This window comes from Lates calcarifer, linkage group LG17 (assembly GCF_001640805.2).
Source record: "Lates calcarifer isolate ASB-BC8 linkage group LG17, TLL_Latcal_v3, whole genome shotgun sequence".
NCBI classification, from domain to species: Eukaryota; Metazoa; Chordata; class Actinopteri; family Centropomidae; genus Lates; species Lates calcarifer.
Window position 1 is genome coordinate 6,588,657 of NC_066849.1, and position 27,303 is coordinate 6,615,959.

General features: G+C 41.4%; 1 protein-coding gene across 1 annotated transcript in view; it reads right to left on the reverse strand.

Moving 5' to 3' along the window:
- Window positions 1-315: 315 nt before the first annotated feature.
- LOC108879091 (capping protein, Arp2/3 and myosin-I linker protein 3-like) overlaps window positions 316-27,303 on the reverse strand; it is a 29,555-nt gene continuing 2,567 nt past the window's right edge. The window contains 40 exon segments of the mRNA XM_051077231.1: window positions 316-1,002; window positions 1,315-1,422; window positions 1,595-1,616; window positions 1,618-1,667; window positions 2,758-2,884; window positions 3,062-3,168; window positions 3,292-4,048; window positions 4,145-4,334; window positions 4,906-5,082; window positions 7,275-7,354; window positions 7,689-7,876; window positions 8,224-8,290; window positions 11,402-11,521; window positions 11,626-11,713; window positions 11,871-12,046; window positions 12,123-12,236; window positions 12,322-12,441; window positions 12,556-12,654; window positions 13,995-14,088; window positions 14,546-14,614; window positions 14,735-14,907; window positions 15,390-15,444; window positions 15,677-15,773; window positions 15,914-15,995; window positions 17,717-17,786; window positions 17,966-18,070; window positions 18,616-18,692; window positions 18,812-18,889; window positions 19,001-19,110; window positions 19,710-19,796; window positions 20,271-20,365; window positions 20,942-21,030; window positions 21,141-21,216; window positions 21,294-21,367; window positions 21,494-21,564; window positions 21,918-22,012; window positions 22,171-22,292; window positions 23,522-23,581; window positions 23,683-23,733; window positions 26,603-26,697. Coding sequence (XP_050933188.1) covers window positions 962-1,002; window positions 1,315-1,422; window positions 1,595-1,616; window positions 1,618-1,667; window positions 2,758-2,884; window positions 3,062-3,168; window positions 3,292-4,048; window positions 4,145-4,334; window positions 4,906-5,082; window positions 7,275-7,354; window positions 7,689-7,876; window positions 8,224-8,290; window positions 11,402-11,521; window positions 11,626-11,713; window positions 11,871-12,046; window positions 12,123-12,236; window positions 12,322-12,441; window positions 12,556-12,654; window positions 13,995-14,088; window positions 14,546-14,614; window positions 14,735-14,907; window positions 15,390-15,444; window positions 15,677-15,773; window positions 15,914-15,995; window positions 17,717-17,786; window positions 17,966-18,070; window positions 18,616-18,692; window positions 18,812-18,889; window positions 19,001-19,110; window positions 19,710-19,796; window positions 20,271-20,365; window positions 20,942-21,030; window positions 21,141-21,216; window positions 21,294-21,367; window positions 21,494-21,564; window positions 21,918-22,012; window positions 22,171-22,292; window positions 23,522-23,581; window positions 23,683-23,733; window positions 26,603-26,697 — 4,556 coding nt within the window. The 3' untranslated portion in view covers window positions 316-961.

The window sequence follows — 27,303 nt, forward strand, 5'->3', positions numbered from 1 at the left end:
CTGACTGGGGCTGAGCAGGTGATGTACAGTGTGTTTTTAGAGCTGTTTTCAGCAAAAACAGGTGCCATGCTGTGATTGAAAACAACATGGAGAGCTGTCAAAGTGAATCAAGAATGTAAAAACATTGATGATGCAAAACTCTATAGAAATGGAGGGAGGTGTACAGTGAGTGATGATTCTCTGCTGGTTTGTCACTATCAGCAAACCCTTTCACGTACAAGTAGTCATATGTTCCATTCAGGCATCCAGGCATTTTTCTGTTTCTGACATTTTATGGAGAAAATGGTCGATTGATAACAAAAATTTGTAAGAATGCAGCCACAGTCACAGTTGTTTTCCCATTAGTGTTTTATTCATACAGTGAGGGTGCTCATACATAATATTTATTTTTTCTATAAAATATATTACCTTTCAGTTCCTGAAAGCAAAACTAGATATAAATCATCAAGTTTCATTTGATAAGAAGCAACTCATTTTCAAGTGTCAACCAAGGCAATCAACTGTATCAGCAGTCAGAAATGCATTGCAGATTTAAGAAATCACATTCTAATAAAGACATTTTCTCTTCTGTCTAGCAAAGCCACAATGTTCGAGTGCTCAGGCCACCGTCCACCGACACAAAAGACAATGATCATTTGGGTTTTCTAAAGTAGCAAATACTGTTAAAATACTGTAGCCACAAAAAAGAGTTCAGCGAGATTTCACATGAGAGGAAAGCAAAGACAGAAACACAGTCATCGTGAAGCGGAAGAAGGAGGAAAGTGACAGTAGGGAAAGTGAGTGTTTCAACAGAAGCAAGTGGCCGATGCTTTATGATGTCTGTCGTGTTGCGCTGTTCGACGTTCTCTCTCTGGCTCTGCCCCTCCTCAGATGTTTTCCTTTGTTTCCTCGTTGGATGAAATGTTCCACGGTTGTCATGACAACGCTTCGGCTGGACAGCGGCAGGTGAATTTCTTGGGTATCACAACAGCTCACTGTGACCAGGTGCTGAGTTGATGCTGTCTGTAAAGTTGAACAGGACCATTACCAAAAAAATAATAAAAATATCACTATGGTTTATTAATATTAGTATCTAACCAGCTGTGAGCTACAGATATTAACTGTCCACTGTAAAGGCATCAAACCAGGAAGTTATTAATGGCATGTTATCTTATACAATAAGCATCCATTGTATTATTATTGTATTTCTTTTTAACTTAGTCTTTTCATATATACAACTTAATAATTATATTCCACAATAGTAACACATAATGTCTGATCACCACATGCCTCACACTCACACTCACAAACAAAAATAAAAACAGAGACATGTACCAGACAAGTCCAGTGACTTATTTCTGTTTTGGGGTAGTCTAGGTTTTTTCACAGGGGGTTTGCGATTTGGGGGCTTCTCAACGTTATTAGGGCTTTCCCTGTCAGTGCCTGAGTTCAGTGAGGACAGGAAACACAAATTAACATTAGATACAGACGCTTTACACACAGATCAACATGTATACACATTTTCCATTCACAAATATACAAAGTGTAACAACCTGTTAGATTAACGATAACTGTAAATAGTGTAGCACAGAAAAAAAAACAGTTGAAATTGTACCTGCGTCACAAGACATGGCCTTTTCTGTTTCTCTGTGGTTTCACTGGTGCCTGAGGTCTCAGTCCTTCATCACCTGAACATCATGTATGAAAGAAAAATCAGAATATGCTATGTTTACATGTAATGAGTATTGTTCAAAAGGGGTTACAGCGTAATATTTGTGATGCTTGGCATTAATATGTGTAAGTCAAATATAAATGTATAAGTAAATATATAGGGAAATATGGTCTGTTGTGTACATACAAACTGAAAATTACAAATACACTGTCTCCTAAAAAACAGTCAGAAGGAAACACCTTATGTGAAGCAGAATTTAGCCAAATTGCAATTTTTCTTATGTTCAAGTACATTAACCATACAAATGACAGTAATGGTGTCCCAGAGAAGATCTGCCTGCTTGTTGTGTGGTTTTAGTGAGACTGAAGACAAAGTCCATTTGATGTTTTATTGTGCTTACTAGTATAATTTAATTACACTTTGGGGAAAACTGCCTTCATTTTTGAAAAATTCCTTTGGTTGGATGATTATCATAGACCTAAGTCGTATTTCAGAGAGTGACCTTGGGGCATACAAGTGGTTTGGTTGCCATATATGTTCAGTTGTCACATATTGTTCCATTTTTAGTGTTATGTAACTCTGCATGGGCTTGACAGACACACACAAACACACACATACACTTAAAAGAAAACAGCTACTACTGTTGGCAATGCTTTGTTTAAAGGAAGTTTTCTACATTTGGAGAACTTATTAGCTTTCTTGCCTAGAGCTGGATGAAAAGATTGATACCACTTTCATGTCTTTACTGTAAACATGAAGTGCATCCAATTAGCTTAGCTTAGCACAAAGACTAGAAACAGGGAAACAGCTACAGCGACAGTTCTTTGACTGAGCAACAAGCTACTCCTGATATACAAGGATGGGGATCATCAAAATCAAAAATATAGTTTGAACAAAAGATCAGAAGTAAACCAGTTACTGTAATATCAAAGACAGTCAGGCATCTGAACCTTGTTTTTCATGAGGGGAATATGAGTTACGTAAGTTATATACACATCAACACCAAACAAACTGAACATCCATAATCAATGTAAGGATGTTATTGCTGATGTCTGACTCAAAACTTGTTGCTTATAGTGGTTTCTATGTATTTGCGGTGCAGGTACCTTGACTTGCAGCTCTGTCTGGTAACCCATAAACTGGCTTGATAACAGGAGGCGGCACAGGAGGAGGAGGTAAGTTCCTCTCATTGGCTGATTCTTTTGGAAAAGTCACATATGAGGATGTCTTTGGCTGTTTGTCAGATCAGGACAGGAAACATGAACAAAACACAAGGACATAGAACATTAGCAATTACAAATTTGCTTATCATTTGCACTGCCGAATGGACTTGTGAATATTGTGCAAAAAGATTTTTTTTTTGTCTTACACATTAAAAAATGGGACAAACCATGGTTATAAAATACACACCTTTTCTGGAATCGGAGGAGGCTGACTCTCCGAATCTCTTCTTTTTTCTCTCTCTTTCTTTTCCATCTTTCCAGGATCCCTCTCTGTATCTCCTTCCTCCTCTGTACCTGCAAATTAAAGTGAAGTGGCTGTCACCTCAGTTTGAAGTTTGTTTACACAGCGAGGCTAAGACTGCAAAGCTGCAAAGCTAAAATCTCTTCTCTAACCGGCAGCACATTAGCAAGGATGACAGGTACCTGGGAGAGCGTCTGAGCTCTCCAGCCGATGTCTCTGCCTCAGCTTGGACAGGTTGGGTTTACTGCTTTGCGGTGGGGGATCAGGTTTAGATGCAGAGGAAGCAGCTCGACCTCCTCCTCCTCCTCCTGCGCTGCTTCTCCATCCTTCTGTAAACCCTCCACCAGTGTCGGAACACATGTGTCTGTCTCCTTGCGTGTCCTGCTGATGCCAGTCTGGAGCTGTTGCCTCTGTGCTTTTCAGAGGATCTGTTTCCTGTTTTGGTGAAGGCGTCCTGTCTGATGGGTACGGGGGCAGCGGCCTTTGAGCCAAATGAAGTGCGTGCACTTGTCTGTCCGTCTTTCTGCCCGGATGTCTGCTCTCAGTCCACTGATTATCCACCTGTACGTCCGTCGGCCTGTTCTCTGACCACGACCTTTCTATCTGCCTGCCGCCCATCCACTGTCTTTCTATCTTTCTGTCAATCTGCCGCTGTGTGTGTCTGTCAACAGTCCACTGCCTGTCCATGTGTCTGTCTGGATGTCTGCTCTCAGTCCAGTATCTGTCTGTTTGTCTGTCGATCGTTCTCGGCTCTCCAAAAGTTCTTTCTTGCAGCCTGTCATCAAACCGCTGTCTCTCTGCATGCTGATCGCTCTGCCTCGCCTCCATCCATTGCTTGTCTGCTTGTAACACCTCTGATGTCCTCTGTTTATCGTCCGCCCAGTACTTGTCTGCCTCTCCCGGTTGATCAAACACAGCGTCTCCTTCAGATTTCTGTCAAAACACAACAAGAACAGGCAAAAGACAGATTGCAAATGGAGAAAACTTACAAGCATAGACAACAACAGTAGCTGGTCCCACTGACTGTACCTCTCTGGGAGAATAAAATGGGTGTTTGTTTCCTGGGTGAGGGATGCCTGGTACCGGTGGTGGACTCAGAACAAGAGCATTTTTCGCCTGGTGATCGCTCACTTTCCCATCAGCCCCTTCACCAGGAGATCCAGCTCTGGCAGTGGACCTTGGAGGCTGGAGGAGTGTGTATACATTCTCTGTGGCCGTCCTAAAGGTTGGAAGACACTGAAGATGTTAGTCTAATACTCCCACAGACTCAAAATACATTATTAAGATTAAAATGTAACAAGCTTTGAGAGCAGTGTAATTAGGAAGTATCACTTTTTTGGCATGGATCTGCTATCTCGCTATCCTGATCTGTATTTGACATGCAGCGTGTTCATTTCTAATCATTTGGCTGAAAGCTGGATCCAGAGTCAGAGCCACCGGCTGTCATAGACATCTGTGTACACACTGTGGTATCAGCCTGCCCGCGCTTTGGCAGCTATCAGCGATTTCTCGGATCAACAAAGAAATGAGGGAGATTTAGAGTGATATTTGTCAGAGTATTTGTGGAGTTCAGTCCTGCTGATTTTCCTCAGAGAAACCAAGAAGGAGATAACCAACAGAAAATGTGAAGCTGTAGAGTAGAACATGGAGGGAAAGTGAATGAGTCCTCTCTGACGTTGTGTATTGTTGTCTGGTCCATCACACGGGCACTGTGTTGGGTACTCAAAGCCATGCCCTTCTTAACAATAACTGATTATGTTTTTTGTGTGTGTGCGTCTTTATACACAAACCCTGTGGGTGCTGTAGCAACAGTGTGACACCCATCTCCATAAATCTCTGCTTCAGACTCCTGAGGCCCCTGACTGGACAGAGTTTGGTTGCGGTTTTTACGGAAACCGAAGATGGCCAGCATGTTTCTCCTCTTCTTCCTCCTCAGAGAGTGAGCTTTGTGCAGAGACGAGAGCTGACTGGAAGAGGTGAGAGAGGTTGAATGTCACAGCTTGCACCAGAACAATCATCTTGTGTGTCAACACATGAGTCATCTCTGTTTGGATGTCATGTTATTCATCACCGCCATCCATGTTGCTCTGCTGCTGCACTTTGAGCGTTGCTAGGTTACATCTCTCAGTACAGTGTGATTTATCTGGAGTGCACTTTTTTAGATTATATTATAGATATAATCCTAATAAAACCACTGACTTAACCTGATGATCTGCAGCATGGAAGGGAGCAACATTATTCTGATAAGCTGTGGCCTGAACTCAACTCTGCCAAAATAAAGGCTCCCCAGACTAATGCATCTATATTTTAAAGGCTTGTTCTGGCTCATTAATCCTAAACTATGTACATTTTACAATACTGCTGACTGACCAAAACATTCATTTCCAAAGTAGACTGATTACGCATTTAATGAAAGCATCAGCTACTAATGACCCCAGCCACAAAAAAGAAAAAAAAGAAATCCTTTGATCAACAACATGCAGACACCAACAGACCAGTCATGCCCAGAGAGCTCCAAACCACCACTAATCATCAAAGAGTGACAAAGTTTATGTTTTAATTGGTGATCTAAGAGCTGATGGATGACAGAATCAACTAGAACTGCCTCTGAATGTACAAAACATGCCGAACTTCGCTGTGAGATTACTTCAAAGACAGGCAACACACTGGTTGGAGAAACACTTCTTGAATTATGAAAAATACGAACTTAATGAGGCGTCAGTGAAGATGTGAGCGCACAGAACTGTCAGATATCAGCAGGGTACTGACAGCAAATCAGAAAGAATCATTAATTTATATGGACTGAACAATATTTTTATGCTTTTCTTGTGACTCTTGCAACTCAGTATGTGTTTGATTATCTGGATGTCATTAGAAGTATCATGTTGCTTAAAACTTTATTAAATTAAGACTCAATTTGGAAATCACATTAATGTTTTCATGTAAATTAATCATCTTAAATGTTTGTTCATGTCATATTTGATAACTAAATGATGAAAATATCACAGTTTACAACAAGGAATGATACAACCAGGTCATCTCTATAACATGAGTAGACACAAAGCAGATATCAACAAGTCAAACCACATTAATGTCATCTCAAGACATGCATGGTACAAATGTTGTTTTCTAGTCTATAAGAGTAGTTTTTTCTGGCTTGTTGTATTGTAGTTATCATAGCTAACTGTATACCAGAAGGAGGGGATGAAGTGTCCTCTGACCCTTCAAAAAAACCCAAATCTTTGTGGGGAAGTTGAAAATAATCAACCCAAATCAATCTAGTGTTGTTCAGGAACTCCACTGAAGCCACAATTTCCACGCTCACTTACTATAATAGTGTAATTTGTCTATTCATATTGTGTCTTTTGTTGTGCGCCTTCCATAGCTGTCTACTGAGACAGCCCTCTCCCCCCTCTTTTGTACTACACTCACATATATTTACAGATGAAAAATCCTCTTACTGTAGTTTTATGTATACTCATTTTGTGTAATTCCCCCAATGTTACCTTTGGTAAAGATTTGTTTTGACTACACTGCTGACTTTTCCCAAAGTACATTTTTAGAACGATTTCCTATCATTGTGTTTTAACCTTTCATTTCAGTATGCACTATGAAAATCAACATTTCATCACCTTTATTCTGCTGTCAAAAATGGCAGCTATTTAGAAAACTCCTCTAGTTGGTGGTGCATTCAAGGATGCACTGACAACTCAGATTTAAGTGTTCAATGTGGAAAAGCATTTAATTCACAAACTGTTGCTGGAAAATTAATGTTGAAGAGAAAAAGAAGCAAGCATTCTTCGTGTGTTTACTGTGAGAGGTTGAGCACATTATTCTCTTGGACAACCTTGAACAAGGAAAGTTTTCAAAACAGTGTCTGCTCACAGCTGCATTGCTGAACAACAATAACTTACAGTAAAGGTGATAAAATGCTCTCTAAGATGGATTACCCATCTCAAGCAACTCTGAAGCCTCTAAGTTGTTTTTTAAAGCGTGGTGAAATAAATGGAAAATAATGACAGACTGGAAAATGGAAAGGCAAAACAGCAGCAATTTAAAGGAGATGTGATTTGTAGTTCAAATATGCAAAGTTGAGGGAATGGTGCATAAAAGAAGACACACAGCAGATACAACTGTAAATGGAAAAAATAGCTCTTACCTATCAGGGAGCACCCTTTTAGTATAGAAGTCTGGGAGTCCATCATCAAGAGGGCTTATTCCTCCATTTTCACTGCATTGCTGTGCACATACAGACACACACACGCACAAACATTTCAACTCTTTTTAGAGAGGTCAGCTTACTTGCAGTGGATTTCATTTGTAAATGTTCCTTATGCAATAAAACAAATGGATTACATGGCTTCAGTGAGATGACATAATCCAATTGCAACCATCCACTTTGTATAGATTATGTCTAACAAAGACAAAGACAGGACTCACTGCCAGTAGGCACGAACATTACGATAGATAGATAGATAGATAGATAGATAGATAGACTGCTATATTGTGTCAAGTCCAGATTACTTGACATCCTACTATTTATCAAAAAAAGCCTATATCAAACCCGCCTTACTGTCTCAGCAGGCATGTGCCCTCCTTTGTGCCTCCGTGGAGGTCTTGGCCGAACCCGTGTCACATGATGGAGAGGCAGGCCCTGTGTAGGCAGCTCTGACAGGCCCTCCCAGGATGCCGAGCGGGATAGTGGTGATGAGTATGATGGAACAGAGGGGGGTGGAGAGGAGCTGGAGTCATCACACAGACCTGATGGCAGTGAAGAGCAATGAAAAGATTATAGAGGATGTGAGGGCAAGAAACTGAGAAGGCACAGTCAAGGAGACAGGATGGGGAAATTACAGGGAGCCATCATTTCCGCTTCAAAGTTGTCACATTTAAAACAATCAGCAAATGCTCTGAGATATACTGACTCAGACTTGGCTCAGGCCAGATTAAAGCAGCCATTAATAGACTTCTCAGATGGAGCGACGCAAATGGGAAAAAAGACTCAACAGAAAACACACTAATGGAGCCCTGAAAGAGACAGGATGGGGTCAGAGCTAGACAGGAAAGAGGGGAGAGAGGAGGATAAGAGGATATACAGCAGTACTCACTCAGCCTGGTGGAGACAGGTCGTATTCGTCTTGTTCTCGAGCTGTGCTTCTTAATGGCTATTGTGTCCTGAGAGAAAAAAGAAAAAAAAAAAGTATTGTGATGCTGATAGATAACTAAGTGGGGTAAGACACACAAGCAGGAACAAGTAAACATGTCAAGTAGCACAAATAATACAAGCCCCCCTTCAGGCCAATCGTTGCTTTTGTCAGTGGAGTGTTGTCAAATAAAGTCTCTTTACTTTTAAAAACAATGCATGTTGAGTAAAGTGCTGCAAAGGCTGACAAATTGATTGTGTAAAAACTAGACAAGACAGTACAAAATAACAAAACACACACTGGGGTATAGAGTGAAAATGCATTACAATGCAAATAGTTGAAACTATGAATAACTTTGTCCAGATTATGGGATGGCAAGAAAAACCTCTCAGCTGAAGGAAACTGAATCTAATTACTGTAATGTTTGATCATGAAATCCCAGTTCCATACTAAAGATTGCAAAGATTTATGGCAGAAGCATTAACCACTGCAGATAGCTAGCTGAGCATTTTAGCCATGCTAGTGGCATGACTCATCTGGTCAAAATATCAGTTTGTCCAGTATTTTGGTTTATGACCAAATGCCTGCAAAATTATTGCTATTTCTATCAACCTTAGCTGTGCTTTACATCTGGTACTAATTAGCACATGTTAGCACGCTAACATGCTAAACTAAGATGGTGAACATGGTAAACATTACACTTGATACACATCAGCATGTTAGCATTATCACTGTGAGCATGTTCGTTTCCTTACAAAAGCATTTAACTCAAAGCACCATTTAGCAGAGCTGTTAGTATTGCTGTAGACACTGATAGGAGTAAGATGCATAAAAAATAAAAACACCTCTGACGTGCTGTTGATGTAGACAGAAAATGCAGATAGAAAAGTTAGGAGCCATTGTCATGAATCATGTTCTTATGTTCCTAGAGATCTTTTGATTACATTTAATTCTTTGGTTTTACTTTGAGATATAACAAGATGTTGTCAGTGTAAAATTGAAGGGAAATATATGTCTGAGTTATTTAAAAGGGACACATAATGCAAGAAATGATGGGGCCCAAGATTGAGCCCCTGGAGGGACTCCACAGGAGATTGACCAACATCAAGAGCTGAGAGCAGATCAATCACAAGGGCTGATTCAAAAGTGGTTTAATTCCCACAAATATAGATGTTTATGAAATAGGGGGCAGTTTGGAGAGAATTTTATCAAAGACTTTCCCCATAAAGTAGTTTGGAGATTGGATGAAAATGATTTTAGACAGTTTTGTAAAGAGTCGTTGCACTGCTGATTGTTTTAAACAGGGTGTTGTGAGAGCTATGACACAACAGTGACCACTGACACCAAAATGTTTTTGAAAAAAAAAAAGAGAGAGAGAGAGAGTTTTTCTACTAAATCATTTCAAATCACATCTCAGTATTATCCTGTAAAACACTGAGCAGGGAATGAGTGAATGAATGAGTGCTCTGATAGTTTCAGCTCTACAACAAAAATGTTTTAAATTTCTCACTGGTTTTAGATAGCGTCAAAGCTGGAGGGATGTGACCGGGTAATGACTAAACTGTTTATGATGAAAAGGGCTCCGGGCTCATGGCAGATTCTTGAGAAACTGTTTACTCTGGCAGTTTTACCTGCTTTCTTGTAAATATTGAGCTGCTCTTTTAGTGTGTCTCCAGAGATTTCCAATTTATTCTTTTTCTGGTTCACCCAGCCTCCCTAGATTCTTGCCAAGCTGGTAGCATTAAGATAAGATTTAGTGTCCGGTTCAGTTTTCATTTGGTGATGTAAGAATAGTTGAGCAGGAGGAAACATATAGGAAAAATAAGCACTGATGAGCAAAAGTGTAACACTTTACAACTGAGAACTAATTTGAAGTTTGAGAGTGTGTAAAACCAGTGGCAAAGTCAGGAAATTGAGGGTAGTCAGGCATCAAATAACTACCCTATGAATAGATAAAAAGATATCAACTATTTCAGAGTTCAGAGTGTGACCCAAGTCATGAGTAGAGCTACTACTAAGGTATTATAAATTAAAATGTAAGAATTTGAAAATTTGGGTTCACAAGACTTCACGAGACCTAAGTTTAACGACAGAGAGAGTAACTTTGATGGTTGAGTATTAAGGTATATTAACCTTACTCACATCATGCAACATTAAGACCAGTAGGTAGCATGTAAAATTGATTGAAGTTAAATGTCAGCAGGCTTACAGTGTAGAAAAGTACAGGACTTTTGAAATTTAGACTTTTAATATTGTGCTTCAATCAAGCTAATCAGTGAAAAACTGCTAAAGGCCAAAACACAACTGAACTGACAACACATCATCATTCCAAGTATTGTTGAAATGTCTCCAATGGAGGAGTTGATGCCTTTCAAATATTGACCTTTAACTGTAGAGACCCTGTCGAGAAAATCATTGTAATGTTTCAAATGCTAGAACCCATAGGAAAAATCCATCACTGCTCAAAGTTTTGCCAAAACTGAACCAGTGTTTGATAAGTGGTAGTACTCAGGTTTATTTATATAGTAAATTGACAATCTAAGATTTATTATTAAGATTTAGGGCAAATAATATCATGATTATACCAGAGAATAAAAAACTACCTGACTGTGAGAATCAGGCCTTAAGATAACTGAAGAAGTTGGAGACAGTTGGAAGAAAATAAAATCTGAACACAGGGGACAAAACAACTGCAGAGTTGAAGCAGAGTGGTGAAAGAGATGGCTGACTTTTTTTCATATTTTCTAGACTTTAGAGATTTCTAAAGAGTTAATATTATACCTGAGCAAAATCCACTTTAATCTCTTCGAAATACCTCTGGCAAGAAAGCTTCACACAGAGACCGCCGCAGGCAAAAACTCCAACTAAAGACGACCACACTGCAACTGTCAATGAAATCGACCTGCACTATATCTTAGACTATATCTAGTATCTAACACTGCAACAACTTGTAAAATACTGTAAAAAATTGACTGCATACACTGGTGCCTCTAAAATGTAACTGAAAGACCCTGTTTCTGTAGGAGTGTCCAAAATGGACAATGACAGTGACACAAGAAAACAAATCACAGAATGATATTTGATGATGGCTGAGATGTTAGAGAAAGACAGGAAACAGACAGGTCTGTATGTCTACACTCACTATGCTGGTGCCGAGCTCCTCATCTGTGATGTCCAGAGAGTCTCTGTGTCTGTTAAACCTCCAACCTGTCCCATCTTCACATGTCCCCTCCCACCGTTTAAGGTGAGACACCTGCCGGGTCTGAAACAGACAGCACTATTAAACCTTATGACACTTATCCACTCTATGTCTCACACACAGTAACCTTTACAGTAAGTGCTTTGTTTTTTGTTTTTTTTTTTTACCAGGGTTTTGTGGGTGGCGTAGAGCTCCTGCAGGATTTGGTCCACGATGGAGTTGGTGAGATAGGAAACCACTGACAGCTTCACTTCTCTGCAGTAGATTGGGTTAGAGGAAAAAGGAGAGACAGACAGGGAAAGGTTTGGTAAAAGTGAGAGCAAATCAATAACCTACTTATCAAATTTAGATTTATTGCTGCAAGCCCTCAATGCTGCTCTCCCGCTTTTCCCTCTCCACATCCCTCTCTTACTCTAAGGCTCGGTGAATGTCCTGCGCCGCTCTTTCCATCAGGGCTGTCCGAATGGCGGAGCGAGGGATGGACACGCGCTCGGAGACAGATGAGAGTGGGGGACTCAATCTCTCTGCCGCAGAGGAGGATAAAGGGCAGAGCTCGCGACAGAGAGACACCATTGAGTCGACAATCACCTGCAACAGAGGCCGGTTATCGGTACCTCACTCATCTGCTATGGATCAGGGTGTGAAAAGAGGCTGTCAGATCTACCTGAAGCTCCTTATCTGCAGCTTTGGCAAGCTCGCCAGCCAGAGAGTCCAGCCTCTGCCGCACCGGCCCATCCACAGACAGCACATGAGCCAGCTCACACAGTGAAGGGTAGAGCTTGGAGCACCAGAGAGGAACGATTAATTCAAATTCACCGCAACAGTCAATGAAATACTACACCCATGCATTTCACATCACTCACTGCGCGGGAATTCCTGGCCTCTTTTAGCACTTGTTTAGCAGCTTGAAGCTCCTCCATCTCCCCAACACCTCGCAACATACACACCTGCTGCTGGACACGCACACAGAGGCGCTCCATCACCTTGGAAACAGACAGGCGGGGGAGTGTTATGTGCACAAACACACACGCACACATTAAAAAAAACAAAACAAAACAAAAAAACACATGATTTAAGCGCACACAGGTGAGTGCTACCTGTTCGGCTGTGCTGGTCACCAGGCCTTGGTGCAGCCGCAGAGCCTGTCGCTGAGAGAAGCGCTGGGTCTGGTTGTTCCTCACCAGAGCACGCTGGATCTGCACACCAGAGAGGCAAGAGAGAGTCATGAATATAAACTGGTCACAAAAACATGAAGAGGACAGAAAGACAAAAAAAGACAAGACGATGATGCAGCAGGCAGGTTGTAGCAGAGGGAACAAAGTGCAATGAATGAATCCATCTAACAAACCTTGTTAAGTATAAAAGATGTCTTTTAAATGCTGTTAGGAATGACTAAGAGGAGAAAATCACACTCGTAGGAGGCTAAAAGCAGGATTGCCTGGAAAACTGCTGTTTGTGTTCATTTACTTTCAACCTGACCACTCTCTGCTCTCTGCTCAGTGAGAGTAGATCAGAGATTGATTTTAAATTAGAAGATATACTTTAAGCAAAACTTGCACAAAAAATAAACAAATGAATTGAATGACTGATTTCAACCACACTTGCCATGCGTTGTGTATCCACTTCACGTCATGTAAGACTGCCACCATCCAGACAGCAATAATTACTGTAATGACTGCAGCACTTTGATGGAAGAAGGTGGGTGCGACTGGAGGACAGTTTTTTTTCTGTTTATATGCAGCAGCATCGAAGTAAAGGATCTTTACCTAAAGCCTAATGTATTAATCTCCTTTGGCTGAACTGCTATTTTCCTAATGTTGTTTCTACATCTTCTCTTTTTATATATGGTGCGTTCTGTACCATATGTTGTTTCAGTTTGTAGTTTGTACTTCCTCCTGCCCAGTGACGAATATTGGCAAGCTGAAAGTTCTCACTGTTTACTGCACATTAAGCTTCATTTTCATATTGAACAATTCTAACTATAAAACATTTTTGTTAAGTCATTTCCGAGACAGATGTAAAAACTGTTTACCTCCCAGAGACTTGTTTCTCATAAGCATCACAAGATTGAGATGATCGTTTCCCATAGATTTACAGCGGGGCAAAGATCATCAACAAGGTTTTGGGAAACAAGTCATTCCTCCATTTGGTGAATAAATCAAACAGTTTCACCAGTCTGTGTAGAACTGCTCTAAAATGGCAGGATTTTTATGATAAAAGTTGGGCTTTTGACTCCCACATACACATCTTCACAGAGCCTTAGTTTTGCTCTGTTGTTTGTCTTTTTGGACACAGTTTCTTTGTCAGAACCCTGAAATATTTGTATATTTATGATCCAAAGCACTGAATGAATTAATGTTTCAAATGCAAAATGGTAGAAGTAAAACCTGGTTTTGAAGACGTAAGACAACGTGATGACGATGATCTGTTGCAAACCAGAGAGATTTCATCTGCAGGATTTTGTTTAATCTGTTTGAATTTAAGTTTTCTCTTCCTGACAGTGACAAAGTGACAGTGGCTGCTCTCTGATGCTGACCTTGGTCAGTGCCTGCTCTGTCCTCTCAGGGGCGCTGCGGTACGCCTGGCTGATGTCACTTAGGGGAAGAGGCATGTATTGCAAGGTGAAATTACTGAGAGAGGGAAGAGAAGAAGAGGAAGGAAGAACAGAGGAAGGGTCGCGTTATTGAGGGAGACAGTAAAAGACTAAGAGGAGAAGATAAAGTGGGTTACAGATCCAAGGGTTAGTTAAGGTTAATATCCCCACTGGACAGAGCTCATCCCAAAATATCCCTCCTATGCCATGCAACCAGTGAGTAATACTTTGATCTTTGTAACCATGTCATCCTTAGCCTAAAGCTAAGTCTGGACCATTTAAGATAGCAAAGTGGAAAGCAACAATTTGCTCGGCTCACGTTGCAAATTTCAATGTGGTTAAATGTTCTAAAATAGAAGGTAGATCTAACACGGTTTCTTAAAATCAATACGCCTCTTGAAGCTGACGTATAAGGTAGCCTCTTTATTTAGTGCCTAGATTCCAGCATATATATATATATAAAATACACATTGATGATGCTTTCATGCTCTTACTGTTCAAGTGCTCGGGCCACATCGAGAAATCCTGCTGCGGAGGTGTTGTTGCGATCCCATGTCACACTCCTGCAGGGCAAAGTCGTGAGTTGCACTGAGTACAAACCTCCGTATAGAACACAGTTACACTGCAAAAACATAGAAATATCCTCTCTCTCTGTCTGTCTCTCTCTTAATTCTTTCCCTCACCTGAGCGTGGTGTTAATCTGCAGGGCTTTGCTCAACATCTTGGCTCCGATGTCGTCCATGTTGTTCCCACTCAGGTCCACTTTTCTGAGGCAGGTGTTGCTGCCCAGGGCGTTGACCAGCACGGTGCCCCTGGAGCGCAGGCGTGAGTCATTCAGGGACAGAGTCTGCAGGGCCTGGAGAGGAAGAGAGGAAACAAGCATGAAAAGAGGCATGTGTGTTTAAGTGTGTCCGTGTGTTTAAGTATGTGTGTGTGTGTGCTGGCGGGTATTTAGTAATAAATGAGGCTGAGAAAACTGAGTGGTGAAAAGAGAAGAGGGGGAAGCTGAGAGGATAAAGTGCAGTGGTGATATTTACTGCAGAGTGATGAGACTGCTCGCCAACATGACTTTACATGCTGCATGTATGAATTATTTACAATATGTGTGTGTGTGGTGATATTGACACTATGCCCGCAAGGGGAAGAGAGAAGCAGTAATACAGCGACACATCTATAGTGAAACATAACACAAAAATGATGTGCCCAGGAAACCAGAATAGAAGTGCAAGTGTAAGAATTTTCCTTTTCCTCAACATCATTAATTTTTCGGCAAACTGTTAAATCTGCATCTTGCAGGATGTTTTTATGAGTGCAGACTTTTCCTGCGTTATCACTCACACATTCCTCCTCCTGTATGAGTTGCACCAGCTTCTGCAGGACCTCGTCCAGAACCCTGCAGACACAGACCATGGAGACAAACGCAGAGACGAGGCTGGGTGAGCCAGCACGAGTCATTTCCTGCTGCTAGCGAGCTGTCCGCCCGAGGAGCGGCAGCCGCTTATGAAAATGGAAGTAAAATCACAGACATGTATATTCAAGCTGGCACATGTGGTACACACAGGCTCATGTTCCCATACACACACAACAAAACTGCAGCAAAGTGTGACACAGGGCATCGGCAGGACCTGTTTTTGATGTTGAAGTTCTTGCCCAGAAGAAGGTGTCTGAGGGAGGGGTGTCTGGAGAGAGCTGGCAGCACTGTGAGCAAGTCTGCATCAAGACCTGTCAACACACACACATATATATATATATATAAAGCTCAACATGACTTGATCCATTAACAGCCCACTCAAACCTCACCTGCCCGAGGACAAAAAGTCAAGGTCACAGAGAGAGAGATGTGCTGCAGCGTGCTACCGTACCGTTGTCTGAGATATCCAGAGTGGCGATAGAGGAGACTCTGGGGAAGAGTTCCTGGATTACAGCAGCTCCTGCAGATCTTAGCTGGAGAGAGAGAGAGACAGAGGGGAAAACTAACATGTGCACAGACATGAATCAGAGTCAATTTAGGTTCAGTCTTTGGGGAATTGTTCTATTTTTCCAGAGTGAGGCAAATTTATGGATGTCTTTTTTTATGTCTCTGCAAGCAGCCTGAACATTTGTTGAACAGCGAGCTTTGCTTTGCTTGTGATCTGCAGCAGCTCTACTCAGTGGTAGGGAAAACACTTTCTGCTACTTTTTTGCAGAGCATTTTATTACTACACAAGTAAATATATACATATCCTTAAAGTCTGAATGAGCTGTTTCTGCAATGGAACAGGAACAGAGTGGAGGTTTGATATAATTGAATCAATCCACTTAGTGGCAAAATTAGCAACTTCATGAATGTGTGAATTAAAAAGCATGGAGTAGTTGAACCAGTCATCTCTCCTTAGAGAAACTTTAAAGGTACATTTTCCTACTTTCAACAGAGGCATCCACTCTAAGTAAGCCTATATTACATTTACTCATTGTAATGAAAAAGTAAATATGAGTGCAGTACATTTTTGTGCTCTACAGGAGAATTCCATTGTAAGCAACAATCATTTTGTATTTCACTACATTTTTGGCTCATTAAACTGCCTGACATAAAACTCAACATTAAAATACTACTTACACATGCAGATGTAATATTAATCCAGCGCTACATTATGCTGACAGGGGCCATTCTACCTGCATAGTTAGTACTTAATATGTTAATTACATTTTGCTGGTAATTAACCCTGAATCATATATTTGTGTATTATCTGCAAAATAGTGCAAGAAACAGTTTGAATCCCACAGTTCTACTTGAAATTGAGCATATCATACTATGAGATTTGTGCTTTTACTTACACCTGCTTAAGTTGACTTTTCTGAGTAGCGCAACAAATTGAAATAGCTAATGTGTTAGCAAGTTAGCTATTTACACATCCAGCCCTTACAGAGCAACATTATCATTCATTTGGAGTTGTGTTTCTGGTCACCTAATGAATGTTAAGTCTGAGTACGTGTGTGTGGTCTAAAAAGGGAGAGCAATCCTTATTGCTGATGTAGCTAAACAAGAAATACAAGACCAAATTGTAATAAGGAGATAAAACAACTAACTTTCAGTAGCTACTGGTGAGTTGGATTCTACACAAGTTGAATAAATATCTCATGAATGTACAACAAAACAAGGGTCAGAAATTTCCATGCAGCCTAATTATTAAATTTACCAAGGCTCTCTAACCATAACTGATTCAGCATTAGAAACATCAATATAGCAAAACAGGCAACGAGGGACTTGTTCCTGTTAACTTAAAAGTAACCACAAAGCAGTTTCTATAACAGTATGTTATGTAAAAATGACGAAGGAGCAATTAGACTGAAATAATAAAGTTACAGGCTCGAAAACCAAAACAACAGGCTGAAAGAAGCTAAACTGCTCTGTAGAGCTGAGTCAAGGGATAGCAGCACCTTTCAGCTTACACATGATCACTTGATCCATTGTAATGACAAAACTATTGATTATGGCAGCTTTAAGTGCCGCAGTATCATGATCTGAAGACTCCCACCACTGCCAGTCTGTGAGTTGATGTAGACTAATCCAGGATGTCTTTAAACTGCATGTGAGGAAATCTAAAAAATAATATCTATGAATTTCTCCCACTCTGAATGGGGAAAAAAACAACTATCCCTTTAACTTGAACTTGATGAACTCTTACCTCACAGCTACTGATGTCCAGATGAAGGTCATTGATATGAGGATTGGAGGTTAACCCTGTAAGGAGAGCCCTGCGGAGAGAGGAAGATGAGAAAGCAAGTGTCAGAGAAAAGATGGGGAGAAGAAGCAATAATCACCTTGTCGACTCAGCTGAGGATGTCTATATACTTAAGGCATGCCTTTATTGTAGCGGAGTTTGGATAAAAGGGAGTAGATTAGTACAGGGAATAAGAGGTGACATGGCAAGTACCTCAGAACATCGGGGGGCAGCTTCATAGAGGCCAGGCTGACATGAGTGAGGCTGAAGGCCGAGCTGAAGAACTGACGGAACAACGGCAGCGTGTCCTTCACTTTCCTATAGGATTAAAAAAAAAAACATAAAACAAAAGATGAAAGAAAGGAGAGGCAGAAGTGAGGAGATAAAAGAGAGGGTTGGATGGGGATGAGCCTGGCCACACAGAAGAGATGAAGTCACATTGTTGACATGCTGGGTAAATATAAGTGCAGTGCTGAGCGCAGTACTGACACAGAATGAGAAATGAAGCGAATATTGCTTTGGTGTAAGAGTTGGGAGCGAGTGGGGTCAAATGATAGATAGCTCTGCTTAAATATTCATGAGTCTTATCTATGCAGACAGCGGCGAGAGTTCTGATTTTAAACGGCAATAGACACACTCACAGAGAGGAAACACAATGTTCCAGTGATTCCCACAAAGCTCATTTCTGATTTCCCATTAAGTAAGAGATGAAGATAATGACTGACAAAAAAGAAAGAGGGAAACAGAGGGAGGGAGAAAGCCAGAATGGAGGAGGTCTTTAAGGTGAAATAAGGATGATATCTTCCCAGATTTGGATTTGCCACGATCTTTAATATTCAGGCAATCTTAAAGATATGACTAACCTGTGGGAGAAGGAATTTTTGGAAAGATTCAGAAAGGAAAGATCAGCGCAACACCCCCTCAGAAGAGCCCCAAATAGCTGCATGAGACACAGGGTGGAAACAGTTAATCTGGGCTGAGGACTGTACAGAGAGAAATGCATTGCTTTTTAACACCGCACATAAACATTTGATCATCCCAAGCCATTAAAATACTCACTGAGTCCACAGAGCAATCTGTGCCTGACAGATCCAAATGGACCAGGCAGTTGGGCTGAGACAAAAACAGATACAAGTTCTGCAAATAGAAACAGAGAAAAAGAGAGAAACATCATATTAAAGTGAGAAAAGTGGGGCAAAAATGGAACAGTGTGTGTTTTTGTTTCCAGATGGGTTGTGTTTTTCTGACCGAGGCATCCTCCCCCGAGAGGACCCCGGGGTTCTTGCTCAGGTCCAGGTGCAGGAGAGAGTTGGAGTACTCATCGCTGGAACACAGAGCCTGAGAGAGAGAGACAACTCCTGAAACAGAGAGAGGGGTGGGGGTGGGGGGGGGCAGATGGATGAAAGGAAAAAGAAAGAGGGAGACAGGATGGAGGAGGAAGTTGTACAATATTAAAAGACAGAGAACACTATCAAAACATTTTGTGTCCTTACATTATTCATACACATCTGCAGCGGCAGCAGCAGCAGCAGGTATCAGTGGATGTAACGGGAAGCAGAGCAGAGTATCTGCCTGCTTCAATCTAATATTTAACTTTTCCACCGGGTACACGGTAAGATGAGACAGTAACAGGAGGCAAGCTGTCTGCAGGGCAGCACAAGACATCCTCAGTCAATATGGAGTCATAGCAGAGCCAAAACATGGAACAAAGTGGAGAATTATCTGAAGCTTTGTAGGTTTTATATTCTCTAACCCACAGTATATTCTAGCCTGAGCCTTGAGAGCTGCTCAACCAGCTGGAGTTGAATTAACTAATTTCCACCTGATTTTGGTGAATTAGTGTCTTGTATCGTAGGAAAAAATCCTGCAGAGTGTCCTCACACTTTCTTGACATTACTGAGTCACAGTATGGAAAGGGAAAGCGAAGAGGGGAAATAAAATGGAGAGGGGCTCAAACCTTTGGAGGTAAGTGAGGTCTTGGAGAGGTTGAGTAGGCGAAGTCCCTTGCTGAGGCGACACACCTGCTGTATTAAGTTGGATACACCTGCAGCATAAACATTACCAAAAACTCTTAAACTGGAGATCATCATTCTCTCTCCATCTTTCTCAAACAGGGTTAAACAAGATGCTTTTCATCACTCAAGAGGAGCTGCTTTGCTAATGTCTAAATCTCATAGTTTTGGACGTTTGGTGACCTTTCCTTGACTTGCTGGTGAAAATGGGAATGTATTTTGAGTTAGGTCCCGCCTACCTTTTTAAATGTTTATGTTCCTTTTGTTATTGTTATTCCAAAATGTGTTTCCTTGTGATGTGCAAAATAGGGAAATGGAAAATAAAATATTTAAAAAGCAATGGACCGTACTGAGGTAAGATTTAAATAGAGACCAATAACAGTCAATAAGAGCAGGACTTTATGACATCTTTCTTCTGCAGCTGGGATGTAATGTGTGCTGAATCTCAGGTAGAAAGCAGCTACGGTAAATCAGATAACCAAGGGGAAGCTTGTGTTTGATTGTACCTTGGTTGTCCAGTGAGTTGTGAGCCAAGTTGAGCGAGTGGATGACAGAGGCAGGGTTCTCTGAAAGAGCAGCTGACATCTTCTGTGGGAAATCTCTGTGAAGAGGATCCACAGTTACAAACAGACAAACACATTAGGGCTGCAACTAACAATTTTTTCAGTATCAATTATTCTGCTCATCAGTAAGCGAATGAAAAACTGAAAGTGCTCATTATAAGTTCTGAGCTGATGCCTTCAAGTGTCTGCTTTTGTTCAGCTGACAGCTCTAATTCCAAAAATATTCAATTTACTAAATAAACATTTTCCAACACCATTAAATGTTTGACATGTTTCCTTGAGAGACTGATTCAGTGATCAGTCAATTTTGAAAAGAGCTGCTGGTTAATTTTCAGTAGATCAAATAATCAACTAGTCGCTGCAGCTCTAACAAAAAGCATGTTGTAAAGCACATACAAGTATTTAAAGGGACACTACAGCAACTTAGCATTGTGGGGGACTTACAAGAGACAGGCACAGTCTTGCCAATGCTTTTACACTGTTCCAGTGATTAACAGGTGGTGGTAACACGTCAAACTATGTAGTGATGTGCCAGCAAAGGCAGGAAGACAGGAAGACAAAGACTGCTAACTAGTAAACATGGACGTGGCCCTTTAAGAGGAATCAAAACTTACGATTTCAGTCCAACATTCTCCAGAGTGATCTCCTCCAGACTGGAGGATTTGCTGACTGTATGCAGGACCTGCTCTGTGACCTCTGACCCCTGTAGAAAAAAGGAAACACTGAAACTAAACTTCTCACCAGTTTTTGCTTAAAGCCTCCAACAGTGACTCAACACACACAGCAAAGTAAACCAGAGAGGTTCATACGTACTATGCGCAGGTCTTTGCAGTACAGTTTGGTAAACCAGGTGTTGTATGCCATTGATGCGACAATCACTGCCAAATCCCTGGAAAAGATAAAAGGGAGGTAAATGAGGTGACTCATTTTGGAGGTAACTGCGTTTGACGGCTCTTATTCCCTCACCTGCTCTCCAGGTGGCTGAAGTCCAGCAGGTTAAACTCTCGGTTGTCCTGGGAGTGATAGATGGTGTCCACATCCTAGGGAGCAACATTACCCATGAGCATGTTTGCTGCAGTATATGACCCCTCATTTTGCGCACAGCGCACTATACTTAACATCCAAAAGCACTCACAGCGACACAGGCACAGTCCCACAGCTCTTACCCACTGCACTTCCTCCTTGCAGCTGATGCCATTATAGTCGCACAGAGCGGCGTAGGTCTCGGAGAAGCCTCCTGAGAGTAGCGGGCAGGAGATAAAAACAAGAGAGGAAAAAAAAGAAAGAAAAAGAATCAGAGATGATGCGAACAGCTGCTTCTTTCAGCGATAACAGGGAAGAAAGGAGAGGAAAATGCACACAGAAACATTTGTCCAAATTATCAATCTTTTATTTGTGTGACAGAGAACTTTAAAAAGAACATCTGGAAGACTATTTGTGAAGTGTGTGAGCCAACTTCCTCTGGAGCCTGCCAAGTGGTGTGCATGTGCCCCTCTGTGTGTGTGTGTGTGTGTATGTGTGTGTGTGTGTGTGACTGCACGTGCATGCATGTGTGCAAATTCCCATGTTTGATGATAATGTCTCTTTTACCACAGGCCCTCTGAGTTTCCACTGAAGTCTCTGAGCTGGGTGAATACTTCCTGCTGCCTTCAGAAAGGTCACTGTCTGAATGACAGATGGAAGGGCTGCAAAGATAAAAGAAACACAGATACTGTAAGGAACCATTTCTCTTCTGATACTTGCATAAATAAAGGTCATTCCTCTTTAAAGTTTTTGATAATCTACCACCGCACAGACACGTGACAATTTATTCAGATTTTCTCTTGGGGGATGGGACACTTACGCAAATATGGAGTTGTTGAATATTCGAGACAGAGCGAAATTAATATGGCTGACCACATGATTGAGGTGTTCACGTGATTCAAACCTCAGGGAGTAGCTGGACTTGTCTGTGTCAATGATGACCTGTGCAGAAAAAGCAAAGTCCTCAAGACCAGCATTACTGGTAATATTTTCTTTAAACTCACTCTCTGACTTAGGGAAAAAAATAGATTACAAAAAAATACCTGCAACAGCGTCCCTCTAATATCCTAAAATATATTACAGAGTTCATTTGTGTCATTTGTGAATTTACTAATTTGTGGTAAACTAAACAAAATTATGAACATTCCAGCTATTCTCTATTTCAGAATAAAGAGACGTTATGTGAGAGGCTGAACTTAAATTACACAACTTCATATGACATGTAACTTTTTCTTATAATGCAGACCGAAGAGACAGAGGAAACATGATAGCATTTAATTTCTAATATCAGTAAAGATCCTTGTGTTTGTGTTTGTCATAACATGTCTCATAATACTGATGGTATTAGATGGTTAAGTCTGGTGGGAAAAATCAACAGAACTAGTGCCCTCTGCATATGGCAAAGCATAAGAAGAGGGCTTATTGCTTTGTGACCTGCAGTGTAAAATGAAGCCATAGTCTGTGATTATTTGATCCCTTTTGTCCATTACAGCTCTATTTAAACAGGGGAATTTAACAATCCATAACCTGAGCCTGAAAAAAACCCACAGGGTCTACATTCTAGGTTCTGCCTTGTTTCCCTCTACGCTTTACAAACCATAAGTTGTTGGATACACTTATAGGAAAAATTAGGTTCAGGAACTCACCCCCCAAATTGGGAGGATAATAGTGGACACAGAAGCAGAACGTGTGACAATTGTTACACCCTAAGCTACATGGGCCGTTAAGTTCCTGTAATGGGAAAGGTCTACCTTTGATCTCACAAGCGTAGGCTAAAATAAAAATTTGGGGCAATTAAAAATTAAAAGTCCTTTCCAGGCTCTCCCAAAAAGTTCAAACTGTGCCTCCTTCAGCAAAAAAAAAAAAAAATAAATAAATAAATAAATAAAATACAACCCTCCCCCCTTTTCTGACCTCCTCTCTTTCCCACTCTAATAATGTTTGCACTGTCCTTAAGCTGTCTATCTTGTCACCGTCACCATCAGAGGAAAACAGAGGAGAAAAACTTAACAAGAGATCACTGACTGTTGCTCTGGCTGTTTTGATAAAAGCTCATCCCTTGAAGGCCAAAGTGATGTAACCAGTCCATTATGCAACTGTACAGACGATCAATAAGCTGTAACATTGAAAGTGGAGGGTGCGCAAAGTTCAATAATAATGAGAAAATTCACCTGGTGCTCAGGGTGGGAATTCAAAGCTCGGATCTCCAAGAAGTTGAATGTGGATTCTACCTGTTGTCAAAGATGCAGTCGACACATTAAAGATTTCAGCTGACATTGTGAAAGAAAAGCTCCTGTATGGTACATTAGCTGGAGAGAGTGGTTAGAAGTACCTTAGCGGGAGTCTTTGGCGCCAGGAAATAGAGACGCCATGTTGTGAGGACCTAAAAAGGGAAAGGAGCAAATTGAATCAAGATTGTGGCAAAGTTCACTGCACAGTCACACTTCCCATAGGGAGAAAACCAGTCCCAGGAGTTTCCATGGTGATCATGAGAGGAAAATAAGGAGACCTCTCCATATTCATGTATTGATCCAGCTAAAAATTCTCATGTCACAGACATGTTGTCTAACGTTAATAGATTAACATGCTGCCATACAGGCTGAGAAATGGCAGCATGTTGCTGCGTTTTAATCACATGCTCACAAATACGAGACGTAATTTCATTAGCATTACATTAGTCCTGCTGTGGGCAAACGTGAAAGTGGCTCATATATTACTTTGAGATGTACAGTGTTGCTTTGGGCTCAACAAGCAATCATTTCTGGTCATTCAGCATTTCCCTACATCTTTAATATGATAAATTAAAGGGAGGAACCACCCATTTTATGCAGTAAAATATATCTCTCTCTACTTTTAAAGTTGTAGCATCTGTTCCAGAAACAGGAAAGCAGGTCATGCTGGGTCAGGATGCCAAATTAGCCACGGTACCATGGCAAAAATGCTAATTTTGCATCTGCGATCCAAGATGTGTGGGACAGTGCAACACAAAGTTGATGGGAGTCTGGACGTGACTGGCAGCTTGATAGCAACCCCAGAGTTTATTTGTGCATCTCCATCTGAACAAGCACACGCAGCATTTGTGTCTGTACCCACTTATTTTCAGCATGGAAACATTTGTGTCATGCAGCTGTTGGATAAATCTGATTCTGTCCCCAGTTCTTTTTTGTGAGTTGTAACTTCTTTTTTTTTTCCTACACACACACTATAAAAAAAAGACCGTCAGTGTCTCTCTTCATCAAAGCAAACAAAGAGTAGTGATTCTTTGGCATTTCACTGCTCTCCACCAGCCCCTGAGTACTGCCCTCTGCTCTTTCTCTTCTCCTCTTCTGCTCCGTCGCTCCCAATCATTTACTCCATTCTCTCTGATGGCCCTGCTAAAACACTCCCTGAGGACAAAGCCCCCCCTCCCATCCCACCACCACAACCACATCCATGTGTCTCTCCCCAGTGAAAAGCAGTAATTAAATATTAAATTACAGCTCTCCCATTCCACTGTTGTGTTTTTTTGGAGAGATGAGCTTGACACAGGCCTGTCAGAGCCACACACTGACAGCCACTTACACCCACACAGCAAGCGAGGTGTCTGAAATGTAGTCACTCAAAATGTGCGTGTGAGATGGAGAGACACGAGGACCTGCATCTCACTTCAAAGACCATCTGAAGGAGTTGATTAAAAAGACCAGATTGTATCACATTACAGTGATGAGTTGGGGTTACGGGTGGTAGTTAAGAGAGAGTGTTTGAGTAAACAGGAGTAAATCATGCTGATGCAGCAGGAGAGAGAGACTTGTTGAAGTGCCCCGCATCAAAGGGAGACCGCACACACATCACGCTTATTGTGGCATGTAATTATGCAGGAGTGCTGGGAAGGGATGCATATTCTCATCTCCTCTTGTTTGACAGTTTGGGTGAAGCCTCTGTGAGAAATTGTCAAGAAAAGTTCACGTAACCTTCGGTGACAGAGCGAAACCACCGATCACGACCTCAAACGAGCACCGGCTCATCCAGCTCCTTACCTCCAGCTCCTAATCTTTCCACCTAAACACATTAAAACACCCCATTCCCCAAAATGCTCACCCAGTGCGTTTGATCAAACTCCAATCTATTTTCCCGTCTTCTATGTGCACCCAGCAGGAGAGAGAACTCGAGCTTTCCAGTTCAGCTTTTAGCTTTTAAGAGGAAGCAGCAAATGAGACATGGATTGGAAAGAGATTATTGGAAAGATGTTTCTGGCAGATAGACATATCAAAGTGTCTGAATATCAAAGGATGTACATGCAAAAACTCTCCTAACTGCCCGTCCTTGCCACACGATGAATCATTAAAGAATCCATTGAGTGGAGGTGCTGCTCTGCCAAGGCAAAGAAGACTGCTTGGCTGGGGTTGAAAGCTCATTGGCTCAACGGGGGATTGCAGGAGGCCAATGGGAATCACTAGGGTCTTAAACAGTGGAAAAACTACATTGACTTCACTGCAGTTGGACTGGACTTTGTATAAGATCTTCCTTATACAGACTTGTGGTTTAGTTGCTGCACATAAAGGAGCACTCAATCAATACAACCTACCCTGTACTGTGTGTATATGTTACCTGTGTGGATGTGCTCCAGCATACATGAGGTGTGTGCCTGCCTCCGCACATTAAAGTCTGCTGCATTCTGAAGACACCAGCATTCATCCAGGGTCCAGTGTAAGTTCTGGTCCATAGTGTAAGAGCTTATTGCCCCAGATTTTATCCAGATAGCTGGCTGAGCTTCACTCACTCAACTGGAGATTTTATATCTCTGTCCCATATTCTCTGATGAAAGCACCCAGGAATCAAAGGCTGTGAGCTGCTCAGCACCCCCACTGCCCCCACAGCAGGGCTTGCAGACACAGAGGAATCCACAGCCGCTCCCAGAGATACTGTCTATCCAACATTCATCCTGCCTAGCCACCAACAGCAGTCACAGAAGAGGGGCAGCGGTGGTAATGCAGTTAGTAAGTGACCGCAGAATGCTAGATGTTCGTTCTCGCTGTTAAATCATGGAGAGCTTCTGCCTCTGCTGTCATGGATATCAACACTGTGGCAGAGATCCATTAACACTGCAGCGGAAGTTAACATCAAAGACCCCGTACATACATGATGCATGCATCAGACTGCTTATGTAGCAGGATTAAGGTGGTGTTCTACATCAGCAACCCAGAGTTACTTTAACACAGAGGCCCATTATAACAGCCCAGCCCTTAGTGAAGAAGCTTACAGCAGCAACTTACCAGTATTCTGTCCTCTGTTTTACCATTTTTGGCGTCAAGCTTAATGCCACGAACAAACTTGATAGATGTTTTGTCAATAATCTTCTTGATGCTTTCTGTGGATGGAAATCATGACATAAAGGCATAAACACACACAAATAAGGCACTCATTCTCTCTGTTTTAGCTTTTGAAATGACCAAACCAGCATGTTTAAACATTTCATAGCATTTAATAAAAATCCTATTACCACTAACCATTTTTCAAACCATGCTGTTGTCTTTTAGATCATTGAATGTGTGCTCCCATTTTCCCGGCAGCCACTGGCTCTACAGAGATAGGTAATCCATCACAGATAAAATCACGTCAACATTATTTTGGTTATATTACACTACGCTATCGTCTGGTGGTAATGCAAATGTACAGTACGTCTACACTGATTTAAAAAGTATACACTGCAGTGACACAAAACAGTAGCATCACTTAGACGGATGTAAAATCAGATGTGATCTTCACTGTGCAGGATCACCTGTCTCCACACATTTGTTTTCATACAGTACTGAAAATGCCTGAAAGGTAAACACAACACATGAAGTATTATGGTTGGAACAAATTTGAAATAAACATAATTCAAAGAAAATTTGGTAAAAAATGAAAAAAACGAACTACTATAGTCATTTTAATAAATCACCTTAGTCCAAATCAAACTGGGCAGTAAACCACA